Source organism: Drosophila miranda, chromosome XR, assembly GCF_003369915.1.
Source record: "Drosophila miranda strain MSH22 chromosome XR, D.miranda_PacBio2.1, whole genome shotgun sequence".
Classification (NCBI taxonomy): domain Eukaryota; kingdom Metazoa; phylum Arthropoda; class Insecta; order Diptera; family Drosophilidae; genus Drosophila; species Drosophila miranda.
This window is the reverse complement of record NC_046674.1, coordinates 20,240,845-20,268,516: the sequence shown is the minus strand read 5'-3', so window position 1 is coordinate 20,268,516 and position 27,672 is coordinate 20,240,845. Positions and strand designations below refer to the sequence as shown.

The 27,672-nt window shown below is 48.6% G+C and overlaps 9 protein-coding genes, 1 long non-coding RNA gene and 1 other non-coding gene across 15 annotated transcripts; 6 read left to right on the top strand and 5 right to left on the bottom strand.

Moving 5' to 3' along the window:
• Window positions 1–5,541: 5,541 nt before the first annotated feature.
• On the top strand, window positions 5,542–7,494 carry LOC108153072. The gene is made up of 4 exons (XM_017282853.2): window positions 5,542–5,850; window positions 6,337–6,718; window positions 6,790–6,926; window positions 6,989–7,494. Exons 1-4 carry the CDS (start codon window positions 5,731–5,733, stop codon window positions 7,076–7,078), a joined length of 729 nt encoding a protein of 242 aa, XP_017138342.1. The 5' UTR covers window positions 5,542–5,730; the 3' UTR covers window positions 7,079–7,494.
• Window positions 5,948–6,183, bottom strand: LOC117186866. The gene has a single exon (XR_004471738.1). It is a non-coding gene; the product is annotated as a U11 spliceosomal RNA (small nuclear RNA).
• A 50-nt stretch (window positions 7,495–7,544) lies between the features above and the next one.
• Window positions 7,545–9,278, bottom strand: LOC108165300 (gustatory and odorant receptor 63a). Its single transcript, XM_033387046.1, has 3 exons — window positions 8,980–9,278; window positions 8,774–8,923; window positions 7,545–8,720 (listed from the first exon to the last, which is right to left on the bottom strand). Exons 1-3 carry the CDS (start codon window positions 9,217–9,219, stop codon window positions 7,596–7,598), a joined length of 1,515 nt encoding a protein of 504 aa, XP_033242937.1. The 5' UTR covers window positions 9,220–9,278; the 3' UTR covers window positions 7,545–7,595.
• Window positions 9,279–9,792: 514 nt separating this feature from the next.
• LOC108153070 (hsp90 co-chaperone Cdc37) lies at window positions 9,793–11,440 on the top strand. Its single transcript, XM_017282850.2, has 4 exons — window positions 9,793–9,942; window positions 10,012–10,215; window positions 10,271–10,930; window positions 11,001–11,440. Exons 1-4 carry the CDS (start codon window positions 9,910–9,912, stop codon window positions 11,274–11,276), a joined length of 1,173 nt encoding a protein of 390 aa, XP_017138339.1. The 5' UTR covers window positions 9,793–9,909; the 3' UTR covers window positions 11,277–11,440.
• A 58-nt stretch (window positions 11,441–11,498) lies between these two features.
• Window positions 11,499–12,761, top strand: LOC108153071 (dnaJ homolog subfamily B member 13). The gene is made up of 2 exons (XM_017282852.2): window positions 11,499–12,507; window positions 12,574–12,761. The coding sequence occupies exons 1-2, from the start codon at window positions 11,523–11,525 to the stop codon at window positions 12,687–12,689; spliced, it is 1,101 nt and encodes a 366-aa protein (XP_017138341.1). The 5' UTR covers window positions 11,499–11,522; the 3' UTR covers window positions 12,690–12,761.
• Window positions 12,762–13,659: 898 nt separating this feature from the next.
• LOC108152609 (patj homolog) lies at window positions 13,660–17,060 on the top strand. 2 transcript variants are annotated; one of them, XM_017282072.2, is made up of 2 exons: window positions 13,660–15,581; window positions 15,640–17,060. In XM_017282072.2, the coding sequence occupies exons 1-2, from the start codon at window positions 14,022–14,024 to the stop codon at window positions 16,717–16,719; spliced, it is 2,640 nt and encodes an 879-aa protein (XP_017137561.2). In that variant the 5' UTR covers window positions 13,660–14,021; the 3' UTR covers window positions 16,720–17,060. The 2 variants fall into 2 exon arrangements, with proteins under 2 accessions (XP_017137561.2, XP_033242059.1); XM_033386168.1 differs by having other exon boundaries at window positions 13,661–15,581; window positions 15,637–17,060.
• On the bottom strand, window positions 16,963–17,624 carry LOC108152610 (protein JTB). Its single transcript, XM_017282075.2, has one exon. The coding sequence runs from the start codon at window positions 17,559–17,561 to the stop codon at window positions 17,103–17,105; it is 459 nt and encodes a 152-aa protein (XP_017137564.1). The 5' UTR covers window positions 17,562–17,624; the 3' UTR covers window positions 16,963–17,102.
• A 187-nt stretch (window positions 17,625–17,811) lies between these two features.
• On the top strand, window positions 17,812–21,013 carry LOC117186076 (patj homolog). Of its 2 annotated transcripts, none has more exons than XM_033386171.1 (2): window positions 17,812–19,534; window positions 19,593–21,013. In XM_033386171.1, exons 1-2 carry the CDS (start codon window positions 18,068–18,070, stop codon window positions 20,670–20,672), a joined length of 2,547 nt encoding a protein of 848 aa, XP_033242062.1. In that variant the 5' UTR covers window positions 17,812–18,067; the 3' UTR covers window positions 20,673–21,013. The 2 variants fall into 2 exon arrangements, with proteins under 2 accessions (XP_033242062.1, XP_033242061.1); XM_033386170.1 differs by having other exon boundaries at window positions 17,813–19,534; window positions 19,590–21,013.
• On the bottom strand, window positions 20,916–21,578 carry LOC117186077 (protein JTB). Its single transcript, XM_033386173.1, has one exon. The coding sequence runs from the start codon at window positions 21,512–21,514 to the stop codon at window positions 21,056–21,058; it is 459 nt and encodes a 152-aa protein (XP_033242064.1). The 5' UTR covers window positions 21,515–21,578; the 3' UTR covers window positions 20,916–21,055.
• A 139-nt stretch (window positions 21,579–21,717) lies between these two features.
• LOC108153025 (bromodomain-containing protein DDB_G0280777) lies at window positions 21,718–25,152 on the top strand. 3 transcript variants are annotated; one of them, XM_017282780.2, is made up of 4 exons: window positions 21,718–21,995; window positions 22,196–22,330; window positions 22,543–23,151; window positions 23,215–23,724. In XM_017282780.2, exons 1-4 carry the CDS (start codon window positions 21,878–21,880, stop codon window positions 23,628–23,630), a joined length of 1,278 nt encoding a protein of 425 aa, XP_017138269.1. In that variant the 5' UTR covers window positions 21,718–21,877; the 3' UTR covers window positions 23,631–23,724. The 3 variants fall into 3 exon arrangements, with proteins under 3 accessions (XP_017138269.1, XP_017138268.1, XP_033242063.1); XM_017282779.2 differs by lacking the exons at window positions 22,543–23,151; window positions 23,215–23,724 and adding exons at window positions 23,819–24,475; window positions 24,529–25,152 and having other exon boundaries at window positions 21,719–21,995; XM_033386172.1 differs by lacking the exons at window positions 21,718–21,995; window positions 22,196–22,330 and adding an exon at window positions 22,374–22,479.
• On the bottom strand, window positions 25,001–26,364 carry LOC117186078. The gene is made up of 2 exons (XR_004471252.1): window positions 25,937–26,364; window positions 25,001–25,827 (listed from the first exon to the last, which is right to left on the bottom strand). It is a non-coding gene; the product is annotated as an uncharacterized LOC117186078 (long non-coding RNA).
• Between the last annotated feature and the right edge of the window lie 1,308 nt (window positions 26,365–27,672).

Here is a 27,672-nt window from a genome sequence, read left to right as displayed (position 1 = left end):
CATTTCTGAAGAGTGCGGGCTGGGCCTTTCACTTCATTAAATGTCAATTCGTTGACCTTCATTGACGCGCCTAATAACTTCATTAGGTGATGTTATTCGTAATTTGATCGAAAAACCCACAAGATAGGGTGACAAAATTTCCCTTTTTTAGCTATGTTTTAATTGTCTTAGAGTGAAATGTTTGAAATTCGTTTGATTCCAGCCCGCATGAAAGCAAAGAGACCCAACCATTTCTCAGCTCCAGAAGTTCTTGATGATTTTTTATGAATATTTCCTGACGCAGCAGCACAACAGCACCCCCCAGTACAATTTCCTCCACTTCCTTGGCTCGGCTTTTTGTCATTATTCACACTGCAGTGATTCCCCAGAAGCAGAAGCAGCAGCAGCAGCAGGAGCGACACTTTTTAAAAAGCAAAAGAAAACGAAGATGGAAACCCAAAGGACATCCAGAGGATGGAAAAAACTTTGATGCTTTGTAGAAAATTCATAAAACTTCCGGTTGGCAGAGTGGGATACCAAAACGGAGGGGTGTGCAAGGGGGAGAGCGAGGCAGGGTAGGCCTGGCTGGGGTCCGCAAACAAGAAAATGGCGCATTTTAAAGCCTCGAAAGACAGAAGGAAAAACAAAGTACAAGGACATTTTCCATGTCAAGAAATGTTTCAAAGTTGAAGCTGCTCTGCCATTTTGCCGCCATTTTCTCTGTGTCTCTTTCGCTCTGTCTCCCTTACCTTCTTAGGGGTTGTGTGTGCTTATTCCACCCCCGCTTGGAGCTACTTTTTTTCTCCACGTCGGAGGGTTGAAAGCAAAAATAAACAAAAATCAAAGTTGCAAATAAGAAGAAACTACAAAGTAAGTTAGCATAAAAAAAGTTTAGCGGCGCCTTGTTTTTCGGAAGTTTCAACATCTCGAGGGGCGGTTGGAAAAGAGGAGCAACAGGGACGGAGGCTGGGGTGGGGTCTGTGCTGGGCGCTGCCTGGCATACTTAGCCACCACCCCCTGAGCGAACACCCACACGCAGACACACACACACACACACGCGCGCACACAGATGCAGACGGACAAAAGATTCTGTCGAGCACTTTTCGTGCAACAAAAGCCGGAAACAGTCGGCAAAAAAGAAGTTGAAGAAAAACTCAGTCAACATCCTCTCAAGTGCTTCCTTCGCTGCCTCCTGCCACTCGAGGCATGTGGCATGGCCTCCCCCCAAATCCCAGCTACTTCTCAGCATGCAGCCAGCGATGTGGCCGCTCAGCCAAGCGCAAGGACAACGACGACAGAGACGAGGACGAGGACGTGGACGAGGACGACAGCGATGCTCCCTCACCTTGCTCATGCTGATCACGTCTATTTATTGTGCACATAATATGGCAGCAGCTCCATCTCTGGCCAAGCTCTAGGACCTGCTCCTCCTCCATCTGAAGCTACCATTCGACGCTACCCATTCGACTGCTCCTCGGGGCTACGTGCGACGCATGCATCGCTGGACACGCTGCCTGCTGGGGGTTCAACCTCCCTCTCCCTCTCCCACTCCCACTCCCTCTCTCTCTCTCTTTTAGATATTTTTTTCCTATTCCTATTCTCCTCCACGGAAAATTCAATTATCGAATGCGAATTTTTCTCTCTTCCACTCGCTTTTCTTTCTGTGTTCTTTCTGCTGTTCCTTTTGTACTTTTCGTTTCCGCTTCGCATGATTTTTTGTTTCAGCCAAAAGCAGCATCCCAAGACGAACTTTCAGCGTATCAGCATTTATTTGCTGTTGATTTATGCAGCGAACACGGTCTCCCCAGCCCTAGGACGACTACAACACCACATCCCGCCCCACCCCATAAGGCCTCCTGGCAGGGCTGCCAGGCCCTAACCACCCACTGCTCATTCAGTCAAACAATCGCTGCCTGTCGACATCGACATCGACATCCACATCGTTGTTGAATATTTGCCAAGTATGCTGATTGAATTTTTTCCAGTTGACTAAATGATATCAAGGATATTTGCCAGACCAGCGCAACGACAGCTCCTGACAGAAATAAAGACAGACAGACAGACAGACAGACAGTCAATCCAGCGAGGCGAGGCAAGTGTCTTTAAGCCTAAGCGGTGAAATTTTGGATATACTTTACCTTTCGAACATCACTGATTAGATATAGCCAAAGGGCAGCAAGGGACTTGATTAAATATTGCATAATTTTTGCTGAAAACAAATAGCTATTGGGAATAGGTTTATACCCTTTCCAGAATACGAATAGTAAATATATCTCCTCTCGAGGAGAGGCCCTCATATTTATGCTCATATTGCTCGCAGCCAGTGCCTGAGAAGACTATAAATTAAATAACAATTTATTAGACAAAACCCCGCCCACATTTGCCATGGAGAAGCTTCCTTAATCCCTGGCTAATGTTTGCTGTAGAGACACCCACAAGTACGAGTCCTTCATCAGCATCCTATACGAGTACCATCCTCCATTCAGCATCTGTAAACCATTTAAGCATCGCCGGCATATTGTCAATTTCCAATATTTAGACAGGCGACGGCGACTAGTAATAATCATGTTTGATAAGCGTAAAGCGAGCATGCATTTTGCAAATAGACGAATCCATTGGATCGGACGGGCCCTCTGCCCACGCCCACATCGCATTCGGGGCGTAATTAACACTTGTGTGTGGGCTAAACACTGTTGCAACTGCCACACGATTTCCAGCAGCAGCCAGCAGCAGCCAGTAGCCAACAGCCAGTAGCTCTGATGCTCCGATCTATTTGAATCCTTTGCAATCCCTGCAATAATTAATATGCCCAACGTGCGGCAGGACCTCAACGAACAACCGAGCCGGGGGTTAGAGTTGGTGTGGCATAAAAGGCGTTAAATTGACACAATTGAACACCCCCTTGAGACTTGAGTGTGTGTGCGTGTCTGCCGAGGGGTGGGTGGGGTGCCGTTTTGGGGGGTGCATGTTTAATCGGAAATGCTAACATCTTCATCATCAGCGCGCGGGGCCAAAAACTGACATGGCAAGAGTGCCACAAAAATGCGCGACAAAAGTCATCGATGGATGGATGCGAATGTATCCGAGGCATGCAGATGACAATACAAGCCCCCAATCCTTCAATCGTTCAATCCTCTCCGTTGTGTTTGGCCTATGCAAATATGTGCGACAATTGATATTTTGGGTAAACATGCGAATCCGAAAACGTGACATCGCCCCATGGTGGGGCCAAATGTGCGGCATCGAAAATGGATGCATTGAGAGGTGTGAAATGTTTAGCGAAATTATGTAAATGATAGGATGGGCAAGTGTGTTTCTGTAGAACAGTGCGGGAAATGGTGTAGTTTTGGGGGGGATATATGTGTCATGGTGATTATCTGTTGGACTAAATGTAGATCCCATTTATTGCTTTGCCTTCCATGTAATTGCTTTACGTTACACATGTCTAGTGTCTACACTCTCTCGCCTACTCCCCGACCCACCGCAACAATAACTGCTTTCATATCATGGATCTCTGGTTACCTCTGGTTATCTCAACACAGCCTCCAAGCCAGACTGTCAAAACAGGCAAACAAATTGTGCAAATAAGTCGAGGAAATGTTATTTATGTTCATAAGATTTTCTGTGATTAAATAACTAAAGCTCTCTGCGGTCGTGCCCCACCACTCGATGGCTGGAATGACAAGAGGCTGCAGCTCCAAATGTGTCAGCATCGGTTGCATATTAATGGCCCGGAGGTGTGCATGCCAATTGTCATGCGCTGAAATGCTTGTTAACAAACGGCGATTGCTTTTGGGAGCTCCACTCTCCACTCTCCACCCTTCGCTATCCCCTGCCTCCAGATCCAACTCTCGAATCTCAGATCTCCCACTCCTTGGGTTTCTTTCTTGTTTTTTTTTTTTTATTTTTTAATCAAAAGCAGTCGACGTTCCATGTTTCATGCTGCAGTTTGCGCGCTCCTCCCCCGTGGCAATAACGCCACACATTTGTAATGTTGCTTCTGTTTTTTGCTGAAAGAGAAGCCACCAGAGGCAGATGACTCCAGAGGGGGGAAGTAGCATCTTGCAGTTGTTCCAGCTCTTAGATGCATTTTACAAGTTACTTTAAGGCAATCAATTTGTAGTCGGAGTCAGAGTCAGAGTCAGAATCGGAGCCCGAGTCTTCGGGAGGCACATGGCAACGGCAACGGCAATCGGGAGGGAATGGGTTGGAAAAACCAATCAAAAGAGCGTTGCGAACGCAAATTGAACGGCAAATGGTTGCAAGATGATATTTCAATACACTCAGCTCAACTCACCTGCAACCTGCAACTGTGCCCCTGCCCCTGCCCCTACCCCTGGCCCACCTTCTGGATCCACTGGGGCCATAAATTATCGCCGGGCGACGCCTGCGCGTAGTTTTCTTACTTTTTTGCAGTTATGATTATCGCGCCAGGCTCGGTTCTGGGACTCCGAAGCTGGAAGAGTTGAACTCTTCCCTCGGTTTCGTTTCATTTCGTTTCGTTCTGTTCCGTTCTGTGTGTGCAAACAAATGTAAAAAATTTTTAATTGACTTTTGGATTTTTAGTTGTTGCTGTTGCGCCACCGCCACCGCCACCGCCAGTTGCACTTTTATGGCCCCTCGCGTGCATGGCAGCTTAAAAGTTAATAAAACACGCCCAATGATAACAAGCCCGCAAACAGCAACAACAACCAACGCATATTTTGCCCCTGAGGTCTTCATCATCCACCAGGCCAACAATCCAGCCAGCCAACATTGTGAGCCCTCTCTCTCTCTCTGATCTTAAACCAAGTTGGAGTCCACATCCACATCCTCACCAGCAACAGCCACAGCAAAAGCATCGGCATCGGCATCGGTTTCCATTTGGCAGGCAGCCTCCGCTCGAAGCTCGTAGAAAAACAATCAATTAAGGCCCACAAGTAGCTGGCCATCCAGCGGGAGCGCCATCGTGAAAGCGCCTGGTGGTGGTGGTGGTGGTGGTGCTGCTACAGAGGATAAGGATGAGGGCCATGATGATGATGAGGATGAGGATGGTTGCCCAGTGGCAACGACACGACTTTGATTCCCTTCGCTTGCCGACTCTTGCCGAAGACTCTGCCCCAGCTCCATGACGGGAGTTTTATGAGCTGCTTTGGCAAAATTTATGTTACATTTTTATAGTTCAGTGTAAATTGACTTTTAAAATGCAAAAATTTATCATAGCAACGGACAGTGGCTGGCTGGCTGGCTGGACTGGTCGCAAAAGGGGGAGGGAGAAGAGGCAAAGTTTAATTGCTTTCTTAGTGCCGCGGTGTGGCAACTCTGGCGGAAGCTTTGGCGACGGCAAAAGCTCTTCAAATCGCGCGATAAAAATCAACCCCAAAAAATGCTCAACAACAAGGTTGGAACATAAAATAGAATCCACGCCGATGCTTGTGCACCCTTATGGCTTCGATAAGGGTAGGGTCCGCGCACAAAAGCTCAAACTTCCTAGAAAAGTGCATGAACCCGAAACCACCGTTAGAGAACCTTGGCACCCAGCGTCGGTCGTGTTTTTCCTAGTGCAATTTGACCCCACAAGCACGGCACTTGGAGGAAAGCTTTTGGTTGCGTGGGTGCTTACTGGCCCAATTTAACCTTCCCTTCCGCGAACGCGAGACACAATCCAGACCTCAATTGCATGACGAAACATCCGCGGAGCAGTTGCGACGCATTTTGTGCAAAAGAAAAATCCATAAATTGATTGGGAAACGTTAAGGAAAATCCAGGAAAATGCTGCTCTCCACTGGAAAATTGCAATGCTGTTGCCGTCGCCTCTGGGACTTCCTGATGGCACCACTAACACCAAAGAATCTAAGGACAACGGCCATGCTCACCAGCATATTTCAATTGGTGAGTGAAGGAACCTGGAAGTGAGGGCTAACTAAGATATGGGACAGAATAAGGAGCTGATATATCACTCCTTTATATAACAAATGTATTAATCAGGCGGGGCGCAGCGCACAGGTCCGTACCATTCGGACCGTACGAGGTGCAGCTGTCAGCCCCACATTCAAAAATTGAGCCTCGGATATGCAAAGCCATACCCCACTGGGCACATAGGGATCCCATCGAAGGGTGAGCAGATTGGAAACTCGACCCCCGCTCCCCGAAGGATGCTAGATGGTCCCAAGGCGCAGTGCGACTCGGCGCGCTTTGCGAACGCCTGACTCGGATACCCTTTTTGATGCAAGAGGCAGTTTAGCGGGAGGTCGATGAAAGCGCGGCTAAAACCAGTTGGGAATTCTAAAGCGCACAGAAAGCACAAAGAGATCGCTGCTTTTTAAGCTTTTCTAATATTTCACCCTCTCCCTGTCTCTCTCTCTCTCTCTTACTTAGCTGATTGCCCATTGTATTTTGTTCTTCATGCTGCTCTGCCTGGCCCATGCGGAGCAGATCCATCGGTTGCTTGAATTGGACATACTGGATCAGAAGGATAGTGGCTTCTACACTATGGCACCCTTTCACAACGATCTGAGACTCCGGTCGGCGGCCCAGCTGTCCGATGCCATGGAGAATTTCCTGTACGTGATGGTTGGTGTCTCTTCAGCCTATGCCCTGTGCGCCATCTCCCTGTTCTTTGGAGTCTACAAGAGCCGACCGGGCTTGATCATACCTTGGCTGGTCGCAGAGTTCCTGTGCATCGTGGGCATCGGTGTGCTAATCTTTATGCTGAGGGATACGAAGCTTACAATGATCTTTTGCGGAAATGTGCCCTACTGTGAGTTATTGTAGGCCTCATCCATGAATGATACTGACACTGACACCGATCCTTTGATATCTCTTATGTAGTTATCATCTGCTATACTTTGCTCAGCATGGACTGCATCAAGTGGTATTCGATGCACAGCTTCTATCAGAGTTTGCGCACCATGAACAAGCTCAGGGAGATTGCCACAGTGGCCATTCCCTGTCCAGCTCCAGGAGCCGTAAGTCCGCACATTCACCTAATATTGCAGCTGGAAATAATGCACATTGTTTTGCTTGACAGATTCCCTATCACTTCCGTCGCGAGCACATGTATTTGGGCAGCAATGGCTATAAGCATATACTCACCGAATCACCAGATGGACAGTGTTAGATCCAAGTATCCATCGAAACTCCTGGCTAATGGATCCAACTAAACGAGCGTTAAACAAGTTCTCAAACTTCCCTATCAGGTGTCTGGGAAGTTTTATTAAAAATTCTGGTTTTTCTTATTGTTTTTTTCTTTCAAAATGTGTGTGATATGGAAACAGCAGAGTACTATTTTAGATAGCCAATGGATCGAGAGGCCTATTAATACATACATATACCATAGCCCCTTGGCGGTGCATAAGGGGTGTGTGGATCCCACGATCAACTATCGATCAGCCATATCTTTTGTTGGCAACTTCATAAACTATTTTTATGCAGTAGTGCTTTGCGAATTAGACGCCTATAAATCTAATCCGTGTAGTTTGTGAATCGTCGTTACTTAAACTTCAGCACTTAATTAAAGTTCTAAAATAGAGGAAACCCTCACAAAAACCTTCTACTATTTGGCCTAGAGCGTGGTACTACCTACCAACCTACCAACCCACCAAAAAAAAAAACATGTTTGTATATATATGTATATCTTATCCCCTATGACCACGACCATGCTTGGCGCTTGCCGGTGGCGGGGTTGTGCTTGATGTGGCTGTAGAATGGGTGGTGGTGGAGCTCGAGGCGCTCAATATAGTCATATCATTGCCGAGACTATCCATGAGCATGTCCACCACGGTAATATTTGTGCCGCCATCGGAGTCTCCCTTGTCCGTGGGAATACTTATCTGGAACTGAAGCAGCACCACCAGATAGGTAACCATTGTGGTGAGCAGGCCCTTGAACAAACTCCTGTTTACATCAAAGAAACCACCGCAGTTGATGGTCGAGGGATTCATTTCGGTGGCGCGGAGAAACATATTGATCTCCGTCTGGGCATCCGAGTTCATCCAATTGAGCTCCACCATGAGAAGTTTCTTTTGGAAATTGGTGCGCACATTAACCGAGGCATAATGAGCCTCGTCGCAGATGTAGAAGAGCAGACCAATGTTCCAGAGAGCCGTGATGGTGAGTCCTATATCCTTGATGCCGAATCCCTCCGAGAGCTGCGACATCAGGCCGTAAATAGACAGCGTGATGATGAAAAACAAGTACAGGCTCATAAAGACAAACGTATAGCACATGGCATTGCCCGTATCCCGGGTAAGTTTGCTCAGTCGCAGCCAGAGCACTCGGTAATCGGCCACCATCGCGGCGGGACCAATGTGTTTGAGGGCCTTCTGGAACCGCTCCGCCAGAAGGTGAGCCGTGGTGCTCATGGCCTCGCAAATCAGGAACCACCAAGCGCCCAGCATGGCCGTCAGGTTGTCCAGAATGCAGTAGGGCACCACCTGATTGATGTTTAAGTCCGACATGGTAATGTGGGTAATCACCACCGACAGCACCGAGAGAATGGGTAACACAATGGCAATGTACAGGGCTTTTTGGCGCAGACGGAGCGGCAGACTGTGCCCAGAGATCTGATAGTACAGCACTTCGAAGTCATCCCAGTCGTTGAACAACTTGGCAATCTTCCTGGCCTCCCACCACAGTATCGGTATAACCATAATCGGCAAAATGTTGACAAGAAACAGATAGGCAATCACCGCCTCCTCGAAAGGACCGCTCAGCGAGCGTACGATGTGGATGCGATTGTTAGCCACATAACCGACATAGCACTGCAGGACGAACAGCTTTGTGAATTGAATCTTGGAACAATTTAAGGACTCACCGCCAGCAGCATGAAGAAAACCACAGAGTAGACAAACGAGGCCGAGCTCATTTCGAACTTGGCTCGGGCCGGACCACGTCGGACGATGGGTAGAACACCAATGATACGCAGAAACCAATTCACAGGAGCAATGTTCCTGTAGAAAACGCTCTAGAAAAACGATCATCGCATTATTCAACACACCAAAGTTGAAAGACTCCACTCACTGGCGTAAATTCTGGATTGTTGGAACCAGTGCTATCCGAGCTCTTTTTCCTGTCACTTGGAGGCGGCTGGTAGTCAGCGTCCAAGCGCTCGGCCAGCCCAATGGAGTACTTCCGCACTCCGTATAGATAGGCCTGGGCATTGCCACTGTTGATGGGCTTGGCATTGTGAAACACCGCATCCTTTTTACGTCTGTAATAGTTGGCCATCTTAGAGAAACTGTGAGGAAATTTCATGTCCATGGCCTTTTAGAACTAGACATTGGCATTAGGAATTTATTGGGCACGCCCCGTATTGACCACGCCCTATTTACATTGCCGATAGAGTTTTAGTTTCCTGTTGATTTGCATTGTTTGTCTTTTGAATGCATTAACCTTAGCCTGATGTCCCAATTTCGAATTTGTGTCAATGGCGCGCCTCTGCCCCAGACACTTTCAAACACTGATAGGCAATTTAAGATATCGATAGTTGAGTTAACTCAATAGCTCAGAATTCGTGTTAATAAACAATAGACTTTGAGAGCTGATACGTTCATGTATTTCCAACAAAGTTTCATAAATATATAAATAATATCTATCTATTATTTTTTAGGATTATACGCGAATTTATTCTTTGTTGTTACCGTTGTTGTTGTTAGTAGCGATAGTTCACACAATTGGCAGAACAGCCCTATAACTGAAATAGACAACCATATCGCAACTTTTCGCCAGCACTAGGAAACTGAGTTTTGCCAAAAACTCAATAACTCAATAGCTCAAGCCCAGTGTAAATACGGTATAGTATAAATCTCAAAACACTTGACAGCACTAACGATAGCGATAGGACTCACAATCGATAAGTACGATTTTTCCAGAAGTTCCACAACAAAATTTGGTTTTTCCAGGGCAAAATAAAAAGCATTTACGAACTTTTACGTGAACAAAGATATCAAAATGGTTGACTACAGCAAATGGAAGAACATTGAGGTGAGTGCGAACGATAATTGCAAATGGGAGCATGTTGACGAGCCGGCGCCTGCCTCGTGCACTTTGCAGATTTCGGATGATGAGGACGACACGCACCCGAACATTGATACCCCTTCCCTGTTCCGCTGGCGGCACCAGGCTCGTGTAGAGCGCATGGAGGAAATGGACAAGGAAAAGGAGGCGATGAAGAAGAAACGACAGAGCATCCAGGCTCGCCTCCTGGGTGTCAAGGAGCGCATCAGCAAAAAAGATGGCGATGAAGCCGCTCTCAAGGTGAGTCACTTCCTGAAGCTATAAAACTCAGTAACCCATAAGCGATTCTGTGCAGAAAGAGCTGGAAAAGATCGAGAACGAGGGCAAGGAACTGGATCGCGTGGAGAACGACATGCTGAAGAAGGAGAAGAAAACGCCATGGAATGTAGACACAATCAGCAAGCCGGGTTTCGAGAAGACCGTGATCAATAAGAAGGCCGGTCGCAAGCCAGACGAGAACCTATCCGAGGAGCAGCGCGAGCAGCGCATGAAGCAGTTCGTCAAGGAGAACGAGAAGCTGTGCAAACAATACGGAATGCTGCGCAAATACGACGACTCCAAGCGCTTCCTTCAAGAGCATCTGCAGTTGGTCTGCGATGAGACGGCCAACTATCTGGTGATTTGGTCCATCAACCTGGAGATGGAGGAGAAGCACGACCTGATGGCTCATGTGGCACATCAGTGCATCTGCATGCAGTACATCCTTGAGCTGGCCAAGCAGCTGGATGTGGATCCGCGGGCCTGCGTCAGCTCGTTCTTTTCAAAGATCCAGTCCTGTCTGCCCGAGTACCGCCAACAGTTCGAGAGCGAGATCAAGGGATTCAAGGAACGCATCCAAAAGCGAGCACAGGAAAAGATTCAGGAGGCCTTGGCCCAGGCAGAGGAAGAGGAACGTCAAGAGCGCATGGGCCCCGGGGGCTTGGACCCAGCCGATGTCTTTGAATCCCTGCCCGACGTAAGTTAGAAATAAGATTTTCTCATACAATTTAACCAAACGAAACATTTTATTGCCTATCGTTTTGCAGGAGCTGAAGGCCTGCTTCGAGTCGCGTGACATAGAGCTGTTGCAAAAGACCATTGCCGCAATGCCAGTGGATGTGGCCAAGCATCATATGAAGCGTTGCGTCGATTCGGGTCTATGGGTGCCAAACGCTGCAGATATGCCGCAAGCCGATAAAGCAGAGGCTGCTGCTACAGCTGATGAAGGCGGTGCCAGCGTGGAAAAAACCGACGATGCCAAGTCGGAAAGTGCCAAGGAGGAGCCCATATACACTGGCGTCAGCACCGAAGATGTTGACTGATTGCCTGCGGCGAATCTTTGCCTGTCCCATCTTCACTATAAGTTTAATCTTAATGTCCTGTCCCCCGCACACACACATATATAATACCCAAATTCATTCATCCAAAGCCTTTCTAAGTTGAGTTTTTGTATATAATTTGAATAAAGTCAACTAAATTCTCAGTACGCTTTGCCTTTGATAGCAGCATCTCCTCTGTCACATTCTTTCGTAAGTAATTCCCACAACCAAACCAAATTCTGTTGCAACATGAATCGTCCGGAGCTGGACTACTATGCGGTGCTCGATATGCCGAGGAGTGCCACCAAGCAAGACATTACACTGGCCTATCGTCGCCTCGCCATACGTCTCTGTCCGCACAGGGACAAGAAGGATGCGCAAGACTTTGTGCCCCTCGCCCAAGAAGGTCGACTGACGCATCTTTCGCCCATGGGAGAGGCCAAGCAATGGGCCTACGTCAACATGGCCTTTGATGTTCTGGGGAACGATCTGTATCGCGCCATCTACGACCGCTATGGCGAGGCGGGTCTCTTTGAGGGCGTGATGCTGCCCAATGGCTACTTTCCGCCGTATCAATATCACGGCGAGCACATGAAGGTCTACGAAAGCGTCTTTGCCAGCTACTCGCCCTATGCCAATGTCATCGATGCCATAACCAATCCTCCCAGTCTGTATGCAACCAAGAACCTGGGCATTGGCGTGCGCAGCAAGGATGCCGATACAGAGAAGATTATTCAGCTGTCCCTCGAGGAAGTGCGCTCGGGCTGTGTGAAGCTGATGCATGTGTGGCGTCAGGAAATTGTCGACGCCAAGGAGTCACGCCTCGAGAAGCGCAAGCATACACTCAAACTGAACATCGCCCCAGGGACTACGGCTGGGACTCGCTTTTGCTTCAAGGAGGAGGGGGATCGTTATCCCGCCTCCATTCCGGGCGACGTTATCTTTATAGCCGCCGACAAGCCGCATCCAGAATTTGAGCGCAGGAATCTCCACGATCTTGTCTATCGCTATAACATTGATTTAGGCCAGGCAATGACTGGTTTCATATTTTTCATCTCCACGCTAGACAAGCGCCAGCTTAAGATCGTCATCACGGATGTGGTCCACCAGGGCTACCGCAAGGTGATTCCATTGGAGGGTCTGCCCAAGTGCCGCAATCTGGATGCTGTGACTGCGATCAAGGAGGCCAATAAGATAAATGATCAGTTTGGCGACCTCATAATCGAGTTTAATTGTACGTAAACCTCTGCTAGGTGAGAATTTACGCCCCAAAATATATTCTTCTTTTCTTGCATTGCAGATATTTTCCCCAAATATTTGACGCCTACAATGAAAAGCATGACGCGTGAGTTCTTCCGCGAGCTCCACAAGTTGGAAGTGGAACTCGAGGAGGAGGAAAAAAATAACATGCTTTAGTAAGAATTTTTGCCTGTTAAACCAAGAAATTTCAAGTACCTTTAAAATAAATTATATCTTTCTGTGTTGAAATACTTTTTTAGATTATATGTCAATCAAGCTCATAAAATGCATGAATTGGCTAAAAACAAGACAATCTATCAAAAGTCATTATACATATGTATGTAGGGTTCGAAGCAGCTTGAAAAACAGGACTATAACTAAAAAAAATAGGCTAGGTATAAATGTATATGTAGGTATAAAAATGTTCATAGTTTTAGTCCAACCGGTAAGACAACAACAAAACTATAATATTTTTTTGACCTTTAATCAAAAAACCTTAATTAAGGTACAATCAAATAAAAGAGAGTTCTTAAAATGAATCAGTCATGTAGAAAATTGATTAATCAATCGGATAAAATTATGTGTTCAGGGATGAAAGTTTTATTTAGCTATTAATATTAAACTGAATATCAAAATCGAGGAATATGGTTTCCGATCATGGAAAGAGAACGATTAGCCAGTGGGTATTAAAAAAAGTGATCTTCAAAACATATGAAGCTTGAAGAATTTTAGCTCAGTTCAGATAAAAGATATCGTGGCAACTTTTTTTGTAAGGAAAGATATAGGATGAAGCTACAAGAAACATTTACAAACAGAATTATTTCCCCGGCTTAACTCAAATTGTTCACCTGTTGAAATAGAAGGGTTCAAGTGGGCTAAGTTCGTTTTTTTAGACGGGTTAGACGGCCTATCGATAAATCACACTGCAACACAACATTAACTATGCAGTGGTGGTATATCGGGATGGGTATGGAAAACAGGCAAAAACAGCCAAGGCAAATTGCAAGGTTCGTACAAACCTCACCTCGCGTATGAGGAGAATATACCTTGAAGACAAAATCAACTTTTTCAAGATAGATTGGGCAAATGGGGTGGATTTCACCTTGCATGCGTTGCATTTTCCGAGCAGTGTGGCCTGCTGTCCATACCCTATTTTTCTTCCCATTCGTAACGTGTGTCAATGTATTTGTATATATATTTTGGATCTCGCTTGTGATTAAAATGAGCTATGCATTTGTGGGATAATTAAAAATCAATTGCAAAAACCAGCGCATAACAAGTCCCATTGAAACGGATTAAAATCATTGGAAAACGAAAAGGCAAATTGAGGAACGGAAAGTGACGCGCCGAGAGAGGTTCGGGAGCTGCCACTTACGCGATTCGAGTCGATTGGACGACAAAGTGTGCCAACAGCACACGCCCCCCGCCCCCGCAAATCCAACACAACGGAAGTAGAATACGCTCCAGTGGCTGCAGCAGGGCGCACCCAAGAGTAGAACAGTATCGACCATGCATCTGAGTGCAGACATTTCCAGCGCTTTGCAGCAAATCGAGGCCGTCAAAAAGGGCATCGACGAGAGCGATGACCCCAAACTGCAAATGCAGACGGCGGAGAGCCTTAACACCATTCTGGGAATCCTGCAAGACCCCGTCTTCCGCACTATTGTCCATGTGCAGGACTCTCTCTCCGAGCTGAATGCCCAGCTGGGCCAGCATCCGTCCATGCTGCCCAATGATTTCGATATCGATGTGGCTGGCAATCTTGTCCTGAGCTTAAACGGCGGCGAGGTGATGTACGACTTTGACGACCAACAGTCCATATCGGCAACAAGATCCCCAACCTCCCACTCGGCGCCCGGAAGTCCGGACAAGTCCGCGGGCGAGGAGCAACGTCCCCAAAGCCAGAACTCCAAGACGGCGGCTGGAGCGGATCTTTACGCCACGGACTATGCACAGATACAGGCCATCGAGTTGGTCAACGATGGCACGGGCCTGGGATTCGGCATTATTGGAGCGAGGAGTTCGGGTGTGATTGTCAAGACAATACTGCCTGGCGGAGTGGCGGATAGGGACGGGCGCCTTCGCTCTGGAGATCATATTCTTCAAATTGGAGACGTGAACCTGCATGAGATGGTCTCGGAGCAGGTGGCTGCCGTGCTGCGACAGTCGGGAACTCATGTCCGTCTCGTTGTGGCCCGTCCCATCGAGCAAAATGTGCCAACACCTCAGTATGCGTTGGAGCCGGGTTGTGCAGTCGTTCCGACGCGGGTTCTCGTCGATCCTGCCGAGCTGGAGCGCTACCTTATCTCCACCGGATATCCGGAGATCTTTGGCGAGAGTTCCACAGCTTCCACGCCGCAGACTACGACGGAAGATGATCGCTTTGTCTACCGCGGCGAGACTTCAATGCTCATCGATCCTACAATCGATCTGGAGGAGCTGTTGGCCCTGCCCGAAACGGAAAAGCTACAGGTGGAACTGAAAAAGGACGCCAACGGCTTGGGCATCACCATTGCCGGCTACGTGTGCGAGAAGGAAGAACTGTCGGGCATCTTTGTGAAGAGCGTCTCACCGGGATCAGCGGCTGATCTGAGTGGACGTATTCGAGTCAACGATCGCATTATCGAGGTGGACGGGCAGTCCCTGCAGGGCTACTCCAATCACCAGGCGGTCGAATTGCTCAAGAAATCTGGCCAAGTGGTAAACCTCCGGCTGGAACGCTATCTGCGTGGTCCCAAGTACGAGCAACTGCAACAGGCCATCGCTGCCAACGATAAACTGCCATCCAGTGCCCCAGGCACACCCTCTCGGGCGCAACTGCCCACTCCCGTGGCAACCACATCATCGGCCACCACAACACCCTCCCGCAGCCTGACCAGAGAGCTGGAAGATGAAGCTCTGCCAGCCCCGGAGGCTTTCATGACAACTCCGCCCTCGAATACCACTATGACCACAACCACGCTGAGTACTTTCGGTGCGGGAAAGCAGTTAGTGGCTGTCAGGGATTCTCTGGATGGCTCAACGAAGATTATACCCACTGATGTTGTGCCTTTGACCGAAAAAATCGAGGTAAGTCATAATTAGAACACTCTGATGGGTTATTTATAAATGATTTTCTCTCCAGCAGGCACCGGTGCACGCCAAGAACGGTGCAGTCATCACTCGTCACAAGTACTATACGGATCCGGAGCTCACCGACGAAGCGGAAACGGAAATCATTCGCAAGTGGCAAAAGATTGTTGGCTCCGATGTGGAGGTTATTGTGGCACAAATCAAAAAGTTTGCCGTCGGCGGTCTGGGAATCTCGCTGGAGGGAACCGTAGATGTGGAAGGTGGACGGGAAGTGCGACCCCACCATTACATACGTTCCATTCTTCCAGATGGCCCTGTGGGTGTTAATGCTGTGCTCCGTTCCGGCGACGAGCTGCTGGAGGTCAATGGCGAGCGTCTGCTTGGCATGAATCACTTGGAGGTGGTAGCCATATTGAAGGAGCTGCCGCTGGACGTGCGAATGGTGTGCGGACGAAACAAGAACACGTCCCTGCTGCCCTTCTCTGACGACACCCTGAAGAAGCTGAGCAATAACTTTGAGAATCTTTTGCCTGCCACCGATCGCTTGGTGAAGGCCAAATCCGATGGCAGCTTGGCCACCGCTGGGTCTGTGGCCGACGCCGATTCGGTGGCCGCTGCTGCCAACTCGTTCACCAAGCTGAAATCTCGATCTCTGGAGCCGCTGACCGGCCTGGCCATGTGGTCATCACAGCCGCAAATCATTGAACTTGTGAAGGGAGACCGCGGTCTGGGGTTCTCTATACTGGACTACCAGGATCCCCTGGACCCCAATGATACCCTGATAGTCATCCGTTCCCTGGTGCCGGGAGGCGTGGCTCAGTTGGATGGACGTCTGATTCCAGGCGACCGCTTGCTGTTTGTCAATTCCATTAACCTTGAGAACGCCTCACTGGACCAGGCCGTGCAGGCCCTGAAGGGAGCTTCCAAGGGCGTGGTGCGCATCGGTGTGGCCAAACCGCTGCCCATGACGGACAACTCGCTGAAGGCGTGCAGCACTGCGAGCACCACCAGCGAGGAGACACTGGAGGCACAGATGTCGCCGCCACCGCCAGCCCTGCCCACAGTCGCACCGCCAGCGATGCCAACGGCTGCCAAAGGTGTGGAGCCCGACCTAATACCCGACTGGCGCAATTGAAAACCCGACTGGTCCGCAGTGGGATGTTGGTGGTATGACTGCAATCGATCAAAGAAAGAAAAAATCCCACATTTGGGAGTTTTAACAATCCAAAAAGAAGTCTTGCAGGTATCCGAATATTGTTATTACCGAATCAAAATGTTATACATATTATTAGCACCGAATTGTGTTGACCAGATGCGCCCAGCCCAGGAAATGTGGGGCGCCATCGTCCTCCCCTGCCACAAACAAGCATTCCACCACTTGCAATATTTTCCCTCTAGTATTAGCGAATGAACTTTAACAAGGTATTTCAAGTGTATATGTACTTAATACTAAAATTAAATAATGTACCTTCCCCATGCACTGAGTATATCATTCGATGGGCGGGACCCCAACACCGGCTACTGCACGCGGTTCAGCTGTCGTTCGATCTTTAAGTAGGTCTTTCGGGACAGCACTCGATCCCTGGCATAGCCGACGAGGTAGCTGAGCACGCCCAGCACGAAGCAGGCGGACTCGAACTTGATGAAGTTGCGCTGTTCGATGAGTGCCACACGATCGCAGCTCTTGGTCACGATCTCGCCGCTCTTGCAGCGGAGCAGCTCCTTATAGTGGGTGTGGATGCAGACGCCGAGACTCCGGCTGACTATGTCGAACTCCGAGCAAGGATGGCACTCCTGGACCACTGTGTACGGCTCGTGGCGCCAGCAAGTCGAGTTGTTTTCGATCAAGAACTGCTGCTCTCGCCTGCGCGGACCGTCGGCTGCGTAACGGGATTCAATGATGAGCACCAGTATAGTCAGTATGGTGAGGGCGCTAAGACCCAGTACCATATGGTACCGCTGGCAGTTTTCGAGCATAGTTTGTTTTGTTTGTTTTGTTTATTATTATTATTATTCTCTGCAAGTAGGAGTGTACACATTGTTTTGTAAAGTGTGTATGCACTTTCATCTAAGATTAGAGATGACAGCATATTTATCTTAAAATGTATCTCAGTATCTCAATGTTGGCAACAACGTTGTGAGTGCTGTAAAATTTCATTTTGCATTTGGTGTTTTGCAGCATTATTCACGGCAGTTTTACTTGTCCCATCTCTAATCACGCTGTTTACGAACGAGTAAACATGCAAACGAAGGAAGGGACAGAGAGACCAAAACAATTACGGAAGATAACCACAAAAAGAACGTGGAAAATTTGTGAAAATCGTGTGTGGCGCATTGAAAATGGTGCTGCGGTCAGGGATTATAATTCCATTTCAGTTTCGGGACACAAAGAAGCTGCTAATGATTGGCGTGCCCGAGGAGAATCGAAATCTTAACATATGGGACCTGAAGAACGTAGGTAAGCATTTCGATAGCGGCCTGCCATGCCCGTGCCCGTGTCTTATGGATGGATGGGGCGGCGGCCACGGCCAGGTCAGGTCACACTATTGTCCAAGTGCAGGACTCTCTCCGAGCTGAATGCCCAGCTGGGCCAGCATCCGTCTATGCTGCCCAATGATTTCGATATCGATGTGGCTGGCAATCTTGTCCTGAGCTTAAACGGCGGCGAGGTGATGTACGACTTTGACGACCAACAGTCCATATCGGCAACAAGATCCCCAACCTCCCACTCGGCGCCCGGAAGTCCGGACAAGTCCGCGGGCGAGGAGCAACGTCCCCAAAGCCAGAACTCCAAGACAGCGGCTGGAGCGGATCTTTACGCCACGGACTATGCACAGATACAGGCCATCGAGTTGGTCAACGATGGCACGGGCCTGGGATTCGGCATTATTGGAGCGAGGAGTTCGGGTGTGATTGTCAAGACAATACTGCCTGGCGGAGTGGCGGATAGGGACGGGCGCCTTCGCTCTGGAGATCATATTCTTCAAATTGGAGACGTGAACCTGCATGAGATGGTCTCGGAGCAGGTGGCTGCCGTGCTGCGACAGTCGGGAACTCATGTCCGTCTCGTTGTGGCCCGTCCCATCGAGCAAAATGTGCCAACACCTCAGTATGCGTTGGAGCCGGGTTGTGCAGTCGTTCCGACGCGGGTTCTCGTCGATCCTGCCGAGCTGGAGCGCTACCTTATCTCCACCGGATATCCGGAGATCTTTGGCGAGAGTTCCACAGCTTCCACGCCGCAGACTACGACGGAAGATGATCGCTTTGTCTACCGCGGCGAGACTTCAATGCTCATCGATCCTACAATCGATCTGGAGGAGCTGTTGGCCCTGCCCGAAACGGAAAAGCTACAGGTGGAACTGAAAAAGGACGCCAACGGCTTGGGCATCACCATTGCCGGCTACGTGTGCGAGAAGGAAGAACTGTCGGGCATCTTTGTGAAGAGCGTCTCACCGGGATCAGCGGCTGATCTGAGTGGACGTATTCGAGTCAACGATCGCATTATCGAGGTGGACGGGCAGTCCCTGCAGGGCTACTCCAATCACCAGGCGGTCGAATTGCTCAAGAAATCTGGCCAAGTGGTAAACCTCCGGCTGGAACGCTATCTGCGTGGTCCCAAGTACGAGCAACTGCAACAGGCCATCGCTGCCAACGATAAACTGCCATCCAGTGCCCCAGGCACACCCTCTCGGGCGCAACTGCCCACTCCCGTGGCAACCACATCATCGGCCACCACAACACCCTCCCGCAGCCTGACCAGAGAGCTGGAAGATGAAGCTCTGCCAGCCCCGGAGGCTTTCATGACAACTCCGCCCTCGAATACCACTATGACCACAACCACGCTGAGTACTTTCGGTGCGGGAAAGCAGTTAGTGGCTGTCAGGGATTCTCTGGATGGCTCAACGAAGATTATACCCACTGATGTTGTGCCTTTGACCGAAAAAATCGAGGTAAGTCATAATTAGAACACTCTGATGGGTTATTTATAAATGATTTTCTCTCCAGCAGGCACCGGTGCACGCCAAGAACGGTGCAGTCATCACTCGTCACAAGTACTATACGGATCCGGAGCTCACCGACGAAGCGGAAACGGAAATCATTCGCAAGTGGCAAAAGATTGTTGGCTCCGATGTGGAGGTTATTGTGGCACAAATCAAAAAGTTTGCCGTCGGCGGTCTGGGAATCTCGCTGGAGGGAACCGTAGATGTGGAAGGTGGACGGGAAGTGCGACCCCACCATTACATACGTTCCATTCTTCCAGATGGCCCTGTGGGTGTTAATGCTGTGCTCCGTTCCGGCGACGAGCTGCTGGAGGTCAATGGCGAGCGTCTGCTTGGCATGAATCACTTGGAGGTGGTAGCCATATTGAAGGAGCTGCCGCTGGACGTGCGAATGGTGTGCGGACGAAACAAGAACACGTCCCTGCTGCCCTTCTCTGACGACACCCTGAAGAAGCTGAGCAATAACTTTGAGAATCTTTTGCCTGCCACCGATCGCTTGGTGAAGGCCAAATCCGATGGCAGCTTGGCCACCGCTGGGTCTGTGGCCGACGCCGATTCGGTGGCCGCTGCTGCCAACTCGTTCACCAAGCTGAAATCTCGATCTCTGGAGCCGCTGACCGGCCTGGCCATGTGGTCATCACAGCCGCAAATCATTGAACTTGTGAAGGGAGACCGCGGTCTGGGGTTCTCTATACTGGACTACCAGGATCCCCTGGACCCCAATGATACCCTGATAGTCATCCGTTCCCTGGTGCCGGGAGGCGTGGCTCAGTTGGATGGACGTCTGATTCCAGGCGACCGCTTGCTGTTTGTCAATTCCATTAACCTTGAGAACGCCTCACTGGACCAGGCCGTGCAGGCCCTGAAGGGAGCTTCCAAGGGCGTGGTGCGCATCGGTGTGGCCAAACCGCTGCCCATGACGGACAACTCGCTGAAGGCGTGCAGCACTGCGAGCACCACCAGCGAGGAGACACTGGAGGCACAGATGTCGCCGCCACCGCCAGCCCTGCCCACAGTCGCACCGCCAGCGATGCCAACGGCTGCCAAAGGTGTGGAGCCCGACCTAATACCCGACTGGCGCAATTGAAAACCCGACTGGTCCGCAGTGGGATGTTGGTGGTATGACTGCAATCGATCAAAGAAAGAAAAAATCCCACATTTGGGAGTTTTAACAATCCAAAAAGAAGTCTTGCAGGTATCCGAATATTGTTATTACCGAATCAAAATGTTATACATATTATTAGCACCGAATTGTGTTGACCAGATGCGCCCAGCCCAGGAAATGTGGGGCGCCATCGTCCTCCCCTGCCACAAACAAGCATTCCACCACTTGCAATATTTTCCCTCTAGTATTAGCGAATGAACTTTAACAAGGTATTTCAAGTGTATATGTACTTAATACTAAAATTAAATAATGTACCTTCCCCATGCACTGAGTATATCATTCGATGGGCGGGACCCCAACACCGGCTACTGCACGCGGTTCAGCTGTCGTTCGATCTTTAAGTAGGTCTTTCGGGACAGCACTCGATCCCTGGCATAGCCGACGAGGTAGCTGAGCACGCCCAGCACGAAGCAGGCGGACTCGAACTTGATGAAGTTGCGCTGTTCGATGAGTGCCACACGATCGCAGCTCTTGGTCACGATCTCGCCGCTCTTGCAGCGGAGCAGCTCCTTATAGTGGGTGTGGATGCAGACGCCGAGACTCCGGCTGACTATGTCGAACTCCGAGCAAGGATGGCACTCCTGGACCACTGTGTACGGCTCGTGGCGCCAGCAAGTCGAGTTGTTTTCGATCAAGAACTGCTGCTCTCGCCTGCGCGGACCGTCGGCTGCGTAACGGGATTCAATGATGAGCACCAGTATAGTCAGTATGGTGAGGGCGCTAAGACCCAGTACCATATGGTACCGCTGGCAGTTTTCGAGCATAGTTTGTTTTGTTTGTTTTGTTTATTATTATTATTATTCTCTGCAAGTAGGAGTGTACACATTGTTTTGTAAAGTGTGTATGCACTTTCATCTAAGATTAGAGATGACAGCATATTTATCTTAAAATGTATCTCAGTATCTCAATGTTGCCAACAACGTTGTGAGTGCTGTAAAATTTCATTTTGCATTTGGTGTTTTGCAGCATTATTCACGGCAGTTTTACTTGTCCCATCCCTAATCACGCTGTTTACGAACGAGTAAACATGCAAACGAAGGAAGGGACAGAGAGACCAAAACAATTACGGAAGATAACCACAAAAAGAACGTGGAAAATTTGTGAAAATCGTGTGTGGCGCATTGAAAATGGTGCTGCGGTCAGGGATTATAATTCCATTTCAGTTTCGGGACACAAAGAAGCTGCTAATGATTGGCGTGCCCGAGGAGAATCGAAATCTTAACATATGGGACCTGAAGAACGTGGGTAAGCATTTCGATAGCTGCCTGCCGTGCCCGTGCCTTATGGATGGATGGGGCGGGCGGCCACGGCCAGGTCAGGTCGTAAAACTTAATTGCCCTCCGAGTCTGTGTGTATAGCAGAGTGGCGACTGCTGGCGGCGACACCCAAAGGCAGTGGAAGAGCCCCGGAGTGTTTGTGCAAATAATATTTGTTGCATTTTCCAGTGCGTGCCGCCTTCGGAATATACAATTTCGAGTTTCGCAACAAGAAAATTGGCTTTAACATACCCGACGAGCTGCTGCTGCACTATCTGGCCCAAAGGCATGACCTTACCAATTTCGTTATAGAAATCAGTCAAGGTAAATACTCATTTATAGCGTATAGCAGCTAAGCCGCGTTTCAATTAGCGTTTAAGCGAGTCCCTCGGAGTCAAGAAACCCCAAAAACATATATATAGATCAGATCTGTTGTGTATATAGACGCGGCAGCCGTAAACGTGCTTTTGCTTGTAAGTCTATGGAAATTTGCCATTTGTAATAAAACCCAAATTGTAAAATGCTTCCCTTTGCAGCCCTCGACGATGGTCATGCCAAGGAGATGCTGTCTTATGAGCCCTCATGCTCGATGGCTGTCTTGAAGCAGCAACAGCAACAGCAGCAGCAGCAACATCATCCTCTTCAGCACCATGTACCACTGCCTCAGCGTTCGAGTGAGAGTGCCTCCCATCACACGCACGACTACGTGCCCACCTCGCAGCCCAATTCGCCAGCTCTGGGCGTGTGCCATGAGCCAGTGGATTCGCCACTGGAGCAGCAGGCCAACACCTCCAGCTCAGATCATGCGGATAGCTCCCAGAAGCTGCGTCTCACACAAACTTATGCTGAGCGAACGCCTGAATCGTTGACACAGTCCATCGACCCGATGGACATTATACCCAAAGCGGAGTCCGAGTTGGAGGTGGATCGGTTAGCAAGGACATCTCGGTTTCTGGCGCGGCAAGAGCAGCATCACCAGCAGCAGCAACAGCATCAGCATCAGCAGCAGCAGGCAGCCGCACTGCAGCACTCGTTGCCCGCCCAGCAAATCTTTTCGAACTACACGCACAGTTTGCCGCCAATGAATGCGCCGAATCCCTCACAGCAGTCGCCCTACACTCCGGGGCTGATGAGTCGCTTTAGAAGTGAGGACAGCATCACCCATTGTTCTTTAATAAATGCCTAATCAAACTCCTTTTCATTTAAAGAACGTGGCGAGCGCATGTCGAAGGATCAAAAAGAGCTGTATGTGAAATTCTTCGAGGACAATCCTTGCATGCTGTCGAATCATCGCCGGCACGATGGCCTCACCGAGCCGCTGTGGGCGAAATTGGCGCACATGTTGAATAGTGTGCCGCAGGGCGCTGTGAAGAATGTGGAGGACTGGAAGCAGACATTCGATGCTTGGCGCTATCGCATCTTCATGTACACACGCTACAACTCCAAGCTGAGCATGTCGGAGACAAGTGATCCGAAGAACTTTAAGCCGCTCACTGCCACCGATCAGAAGGCCTATGCCATGTGGACAAGTCACAAGCACATAGCACCGCAGGACTATGAGAAAATGGATCTGTTTGTGCCTTTGGACGAGGCCACAACAGCCACCAACAGCTACGATTATTGATTTGGGATCTATATGCAATATACAAAACTGTTAATGTGTACTTTAACTAATGCTAAGCGCAAAATACAATATGTTTAAGCCAAAACTAAAAAAATCAACAAAGCAAATCGCTTGACATCTTCATTATCTAGTTGTTAGATTCACTGTGCATTGTACAACTGTTTTAATGATATTATTTCCTCTTGCAGTGTACGATGTGGCCTTGGATAACTACGTCTTAAATCGCCAGTGCCGTTGCGCGGAGCAGAAAATACTGAACGAATCGCCCACACCCGAGGAACCCACGAACCTATGCCAGCCCAGCAGCGTATTGGAAACGACGCCTACTCCCATTTTGGCTATGCCGCCTTGCGAAGACGAGGAGCACGAGGAGAGCATGAAGTACCGCATCGATAAGACCAGCAGCAGTGGAGCGGCCTCGGCGGATCTGGGGATGCATGCCTATGAGGCGTGCAGCCCGAAGATGGACTACGATACACAAGACGAGCTGCCGGATTCACCACATTCACAGCAGCTGCCCCCACCGCCATTGCCTTTGCCAGCGGCCTTGCCGTTGCCACCACCCCCAACCTCCCACCATCATCAGTTGCAGCAGCAGCAGCAGCAGCAGCACGAGGAAGAGCAGCAACAACTGCTTCAGGAGCGCATTCAGCACGAGTACATGATCCAACAGCAGCAACAGCACCAGCACTTGCAGCAGCAGCAACAGCATTTGGCTCTCCTGCAGCAGCAGCAACAAGAGGAACAGCAACAGCAGCAGGCAGCCACTGGAGCGCACGCATTGCCCGGCCAACAACAGGTCTTGAGCATGGCCATGGGCACGACTGCCACCAATAACATTCGACGTAAGAATATATTCGATTCTATCTATGTGTCTCTAATGGTTTTCACCCCACAGAACGCAAGGAACGCATGTCTAAGCGACAGAAAGAGCTCTACGTGCACTTTCTGCAGCAGCATCAGTTCATCAATGATCATCGCCGCAACGATCCCGTGCTGGATCCCTACTGGCTGAAGTTGGCCAATCTGTTGAATGCAGTGCCCCAGGGCGCTGTCAAGCATGTGACCGAGTGGAAGCAGACCTTCGACAACTGGCGTTACCGCATCTTTCTCTACGCACGTTACAACTCCAAGCTGCAGGACGAGGAGGCCCAGAATCCGCGCAACTTCAAGCCCCTGACACGCACCGATAAGCAGGCCTACATCATGTGGATACGCAACCCGGATACGGCGCCCCCCGATCTGGACAAAATGCGGAATGTCTTCTGCAATCTGGAGGAGACCACCGCGCAGCAGGACTAGCGGCGCCTGGGATGGAACTCCATAAATTGCCATTGTCGTAGTTTATAGATATGGAACATATATATATATTTTTTTTTGTCGTCTATCTTGTCTTTCCTGGTTTCAATCGTCGTTAACTGTGTATTTGTATATGTTTTTCCTGTTTCGGGGAATTCATTTTCCTTTAATTTGTCATTGTTATGCTTATATGAATATTAAAAATGTGTTTTTTTTGAATGAAGCTCTAATTATAGTCGAAGTGTCATCGGAAATATGCAGGAGATTATTTTTAGAATCAGGTGGGAAGTTCATTTGCCCGATGTTTTGCATATGATTACCACAATGAAATGAACCTTAATGCTGAACAGGTTATGAAATTATTAAGTGAAACGTCTTGTTGTTCTCGGATTTATTCAACTCAAAACGAGACAGACGGAAAAAGGCTTACATCATGCGCTGGTAAGGATATCGAATCTGATAAGTTGCCCCCCAACTTATGGTGGCCTTGATGGATTGACTTATGTTTGCTCTGGGGCCAAACTCCTTTCAGAACCAGCTCCAGTTGCTTTGTGCTACCACTCCACATCTCTACGTGTCTCTCCATTTGGTCTAGACACCCACACACCCGCCTCGTACTCGTATCGTATCGCATGTGTTGATTAATTTGTTGCCAGCGGCAGTACAGCATCCAATATATGTGTGGCTTGTACTTGTCGCTAATCCCTCGACCATTAATTATACGTTCAATCATATCCGATACGCTTCATGCCGCGACACACACTCGACAGCCGGTTGACGGCTTTGGGGGGATCAATACGGGTATAAGCCGCAAGTATCATTGGCAAAATCCCGATAATAATTCCTTCTTTTGGTTTCTGCAAATTAGTTCCACTGTTTGTTGAACCTGAAATCGATTCTGAGACAGTGATGTGAACCTGAAATTGTGTCTGTCTGCTGAACCTGTAGCTGTATCTGAAAAGGGAGCTCACCAATCGATTAACATATTGTTAATTAAAAGAAATTACTTTGGGTTTGGCTTTGACTGTAGCTGTGGCTGTGACTGTGGCTTTCAATGTGGGCTTTTGTCTTGTGCCGTCGATTATATTTTATTCTTCTGATTAAATTGCAATTTATCATAAATTACTGCGCTTAATTGTGTGCAAATGCAGTTGGAAATCTCGTTTTAATAATAACAGAAATATATGTGTTACATAAACAACTAATTTAAGCGAGCGTATCAGCTTGGGAGAGATATTGCAAATGACTCGTAAACGTACTCCGCACTGCTCCCCATACTTTGTCTGTTATCTGCTGCGTTTCCAATAACCCCATTCCTCATAAAGATAAATGCGAACCGAAGGCATTGGGTTAGGTTATTAGCTGTGACTTTTTGCGGCTGTTCGCTTGGTTTGTTCTGACTGTTCTGCTCTTGGGTTCTGTCTGCTCTGGGCTCTAGGCTCTCGACTCTAGACTCTGGCATACTCTGTTGCAGTCAGTCAGGCGTACAATATCAATATTTCAGTGTTTGGAATTTGCATATTCGTAGGCCGTCAAAGGCGACAACGACAACGCCAGTGTGGTAGGTGGCTTTCATTGGATATCTGTATGAATTATGACAGGTGGGGGAAAACAATGCGAATCTTAGTAGCTGTTGAACGACCGCCGTTCATGTTTAATTCATTGCCGCCGCAACTCTGTAACTGTAACGGTAACCGCATATAGGGTACAGGGTTGCCGAGTACATTCAGTGTAGAACTGAAACCAGAAAAATGAGAAACGATCTTCAGAACTGGGTGGAGTTTGATTCCAATACAGATACGAGTAGATCCCAACCCAGTTTCAATCCAATCTCCCGCTCCAAGTCAGAGCCATACTACCCGTGAAATTACCATATATTAACCGCTCACTTTCAATACCAATTTATCAAAATTATCAAATCCGATTAAGTCGCTTGCTTGGCCAAAAATTCTCCCACACTCTCACCCAAAAAATAAAGACCAGCAGCAAATCACAGTTTAGCCCAAAAAAAGACTGAAAACTTCACCAGATCAATCATAAAGACATACAAAAATGCTGTAAAAACGATAAAAACACCATAAAAGCGATAATAATCTTTTGTAAGACCTGTTTTGCCCAGCAATGATCGGAGCAGAGCCAGAGCCAGAGTTAGGAGCCCCAGCCCCAGCCCAAGTCCCACCACACCATACCATACCTCTAAGCAGCTGACCAGACCAAAGGCAACTTGTCAAACCCAAGTGATCTTAACAGACATATCTGTTGATTTACTATTCGAATGAAAGATACACACACATAATGGCAAAAACTTGTGTATGCTAATCAATGTTCCAGTTGATTGATATGGCTTTTTAATTACGTTTACAATTTAATTGACCTGAACTATCGCGCCTGACCAAAAGAATCACTTAACTTAATTTTGTATCTTAATGAGGAAACAAATCCTCGCCCAAAGCCAAAGATCTCTCTGCATTTGTATTAAACATCGATCTGAACTCATAAAATAAAATTAAGTAAATGCAAAAACACAAATATTTTGCATTAATATTAGGCAGTCGATAATGAGTGTTGGTCGAGCGGACTGCAAGTCGGACATGCGGCAAGCCGGGGCTCATTAACGTGGCAAAGCAATAAAATCAGTTGAATCGGTTGACATCCAATCAAATTGATGGGGACAACCACTCCACTCTATCCATCCATGCTCACGCGGGAGTGTGTGTGTGTGTGTGGGGGTAGGCTGCTTTGA

Coding starts and splice junctions, on each gene's coding strand:
- LOC108153072 (XM_017282853.2), top strand. CDS start 5,731: ATGCTGCTCTCCACTGGAAAATTGCAATGCTGTTGCCGTCGCCTCTGG. Junction 5,851..6,336: donor TCACCAGCATATTTCAATTG/GTGAGTGAAGGA, acceptor TCTCTTACTTAG/CTGATTGCCCATTGTATTTT. Junction 6,719..6,789: donor TTGCGGAAATGTGCCCTACT/GTGAGTTATTGT, acceptor TCTCTTATGTAG/TTATCATCTGCTATACTTTG.
- LOC108165300 (XM_033387046.1), bottom strand. CDS start 9,219: ATGGACATGAAATTTCCTCACAGTTTCTCTAAGATGGCCAACTATTAC. Junction 8,924..8,979: donor ACAATCCAGAATTTACGCCA/GTGAGTGGAGTC, acceptor TCGTTTTTCTAG/AGCGTTTTCTACAGGAACAT. Junction 8,721..8,773: donor TTTTCTTCATGCTGCTGGCG/GTGAGTCCTTAA, acceptor TTCGTCCTGCAG/TGCTATGTCGGTTATGTGGC.
- LOC108153070 (XM_017282850.2), top strand. CDS start 9,910: ATGGTTGACTACAGCAAATGGAAGAACATTGAG. Junction 9,943..10,011: donor GCAAATGGAAGAACATTGAG/GTGAGTGCGAAC, acceptor TGCACTTTGCAG/ATTTCGGATGATGAGGACGA. Junction 10,216..10,270: donor GCGATGAAGCCGCTCTCAAG/GTGAGTCACTTC, acceptor GATTCTGTGCAG/AAAGAGCTGGAAAAGATCGA.
- LOC108153071 (XM_017282852.2), top strand. CDS start 11,523: ATGAATCGTCCGGAGCTGGACTACTATGCGGTGCTCGATATGCCGAGG. Junction 12,508..12,573: donor CCTCATAATCGAGTTTAATT/GTACGTAAACCT, acceptor CTTGCATTGCAG/ATATTTTCCCCAAATATTTG.
- LOC108152609 (XM_033386168.1), top strand. CDS start 14,022: ATGCATCTGAGTGCAGACATTTCCAGCGCTTTGCAGCAAATCGAGGCC. Junction 15,582..15,636: donor CTTTGACCGAAAAAATCGAG/GTAAGTCATAAT, acceptor TTTTCTCTCCAG/CAGGCACCGGTGCACGCCAA.
- LOC108152610 (XM_017282075.2), bottom strand. CDS start 17,561: ATGCTCGAAAACTGCCAGCGGTACCATATGGTACTGGGTCTTAGCGCC.
- LOC117186076 (XM_033386170.1), top strand. CDS start 18,068: ATGCCCGTGCCCGTGTCTTATGGATGGATGGGGCGGCGGCCACGGCCA. Junction 19,535..19,589: donor CTTTGACCGAAAAAATCGAG/GTAAGTCATAAT, acceptor TTTTCTCTCCAG/CAGGCACCGGTGCACGCCAA.
- LOC117186077 (XM_033386173.1), bottom strand. CDS start 21,514: ATGCTCGAAAACTGCCAGCGGTACCATATGGTACTGGGTCTTAGCGCC.
- LOC108153025 (XM_017282779.2), top strand. CDS start 21,878: ATGGTGCTGCGGTCAGGGATTATAATTCCATTTCAGTTTCGGGACACA. Junction 21,996..22,195: donor ATGGGACCTGAAGAACGTGG/GTAAGCATTTCG, acceptor TGCATTTTCCAG/TGCGTGCCGCCTTCGGAATA. Junction 22,331..23,818: donor CGTTATAGAAATCAGTCAAG/GTAAATACTCAT, acceptor TTCCTCTTGCAG/TGTACGATGTGGCCTTGGAT.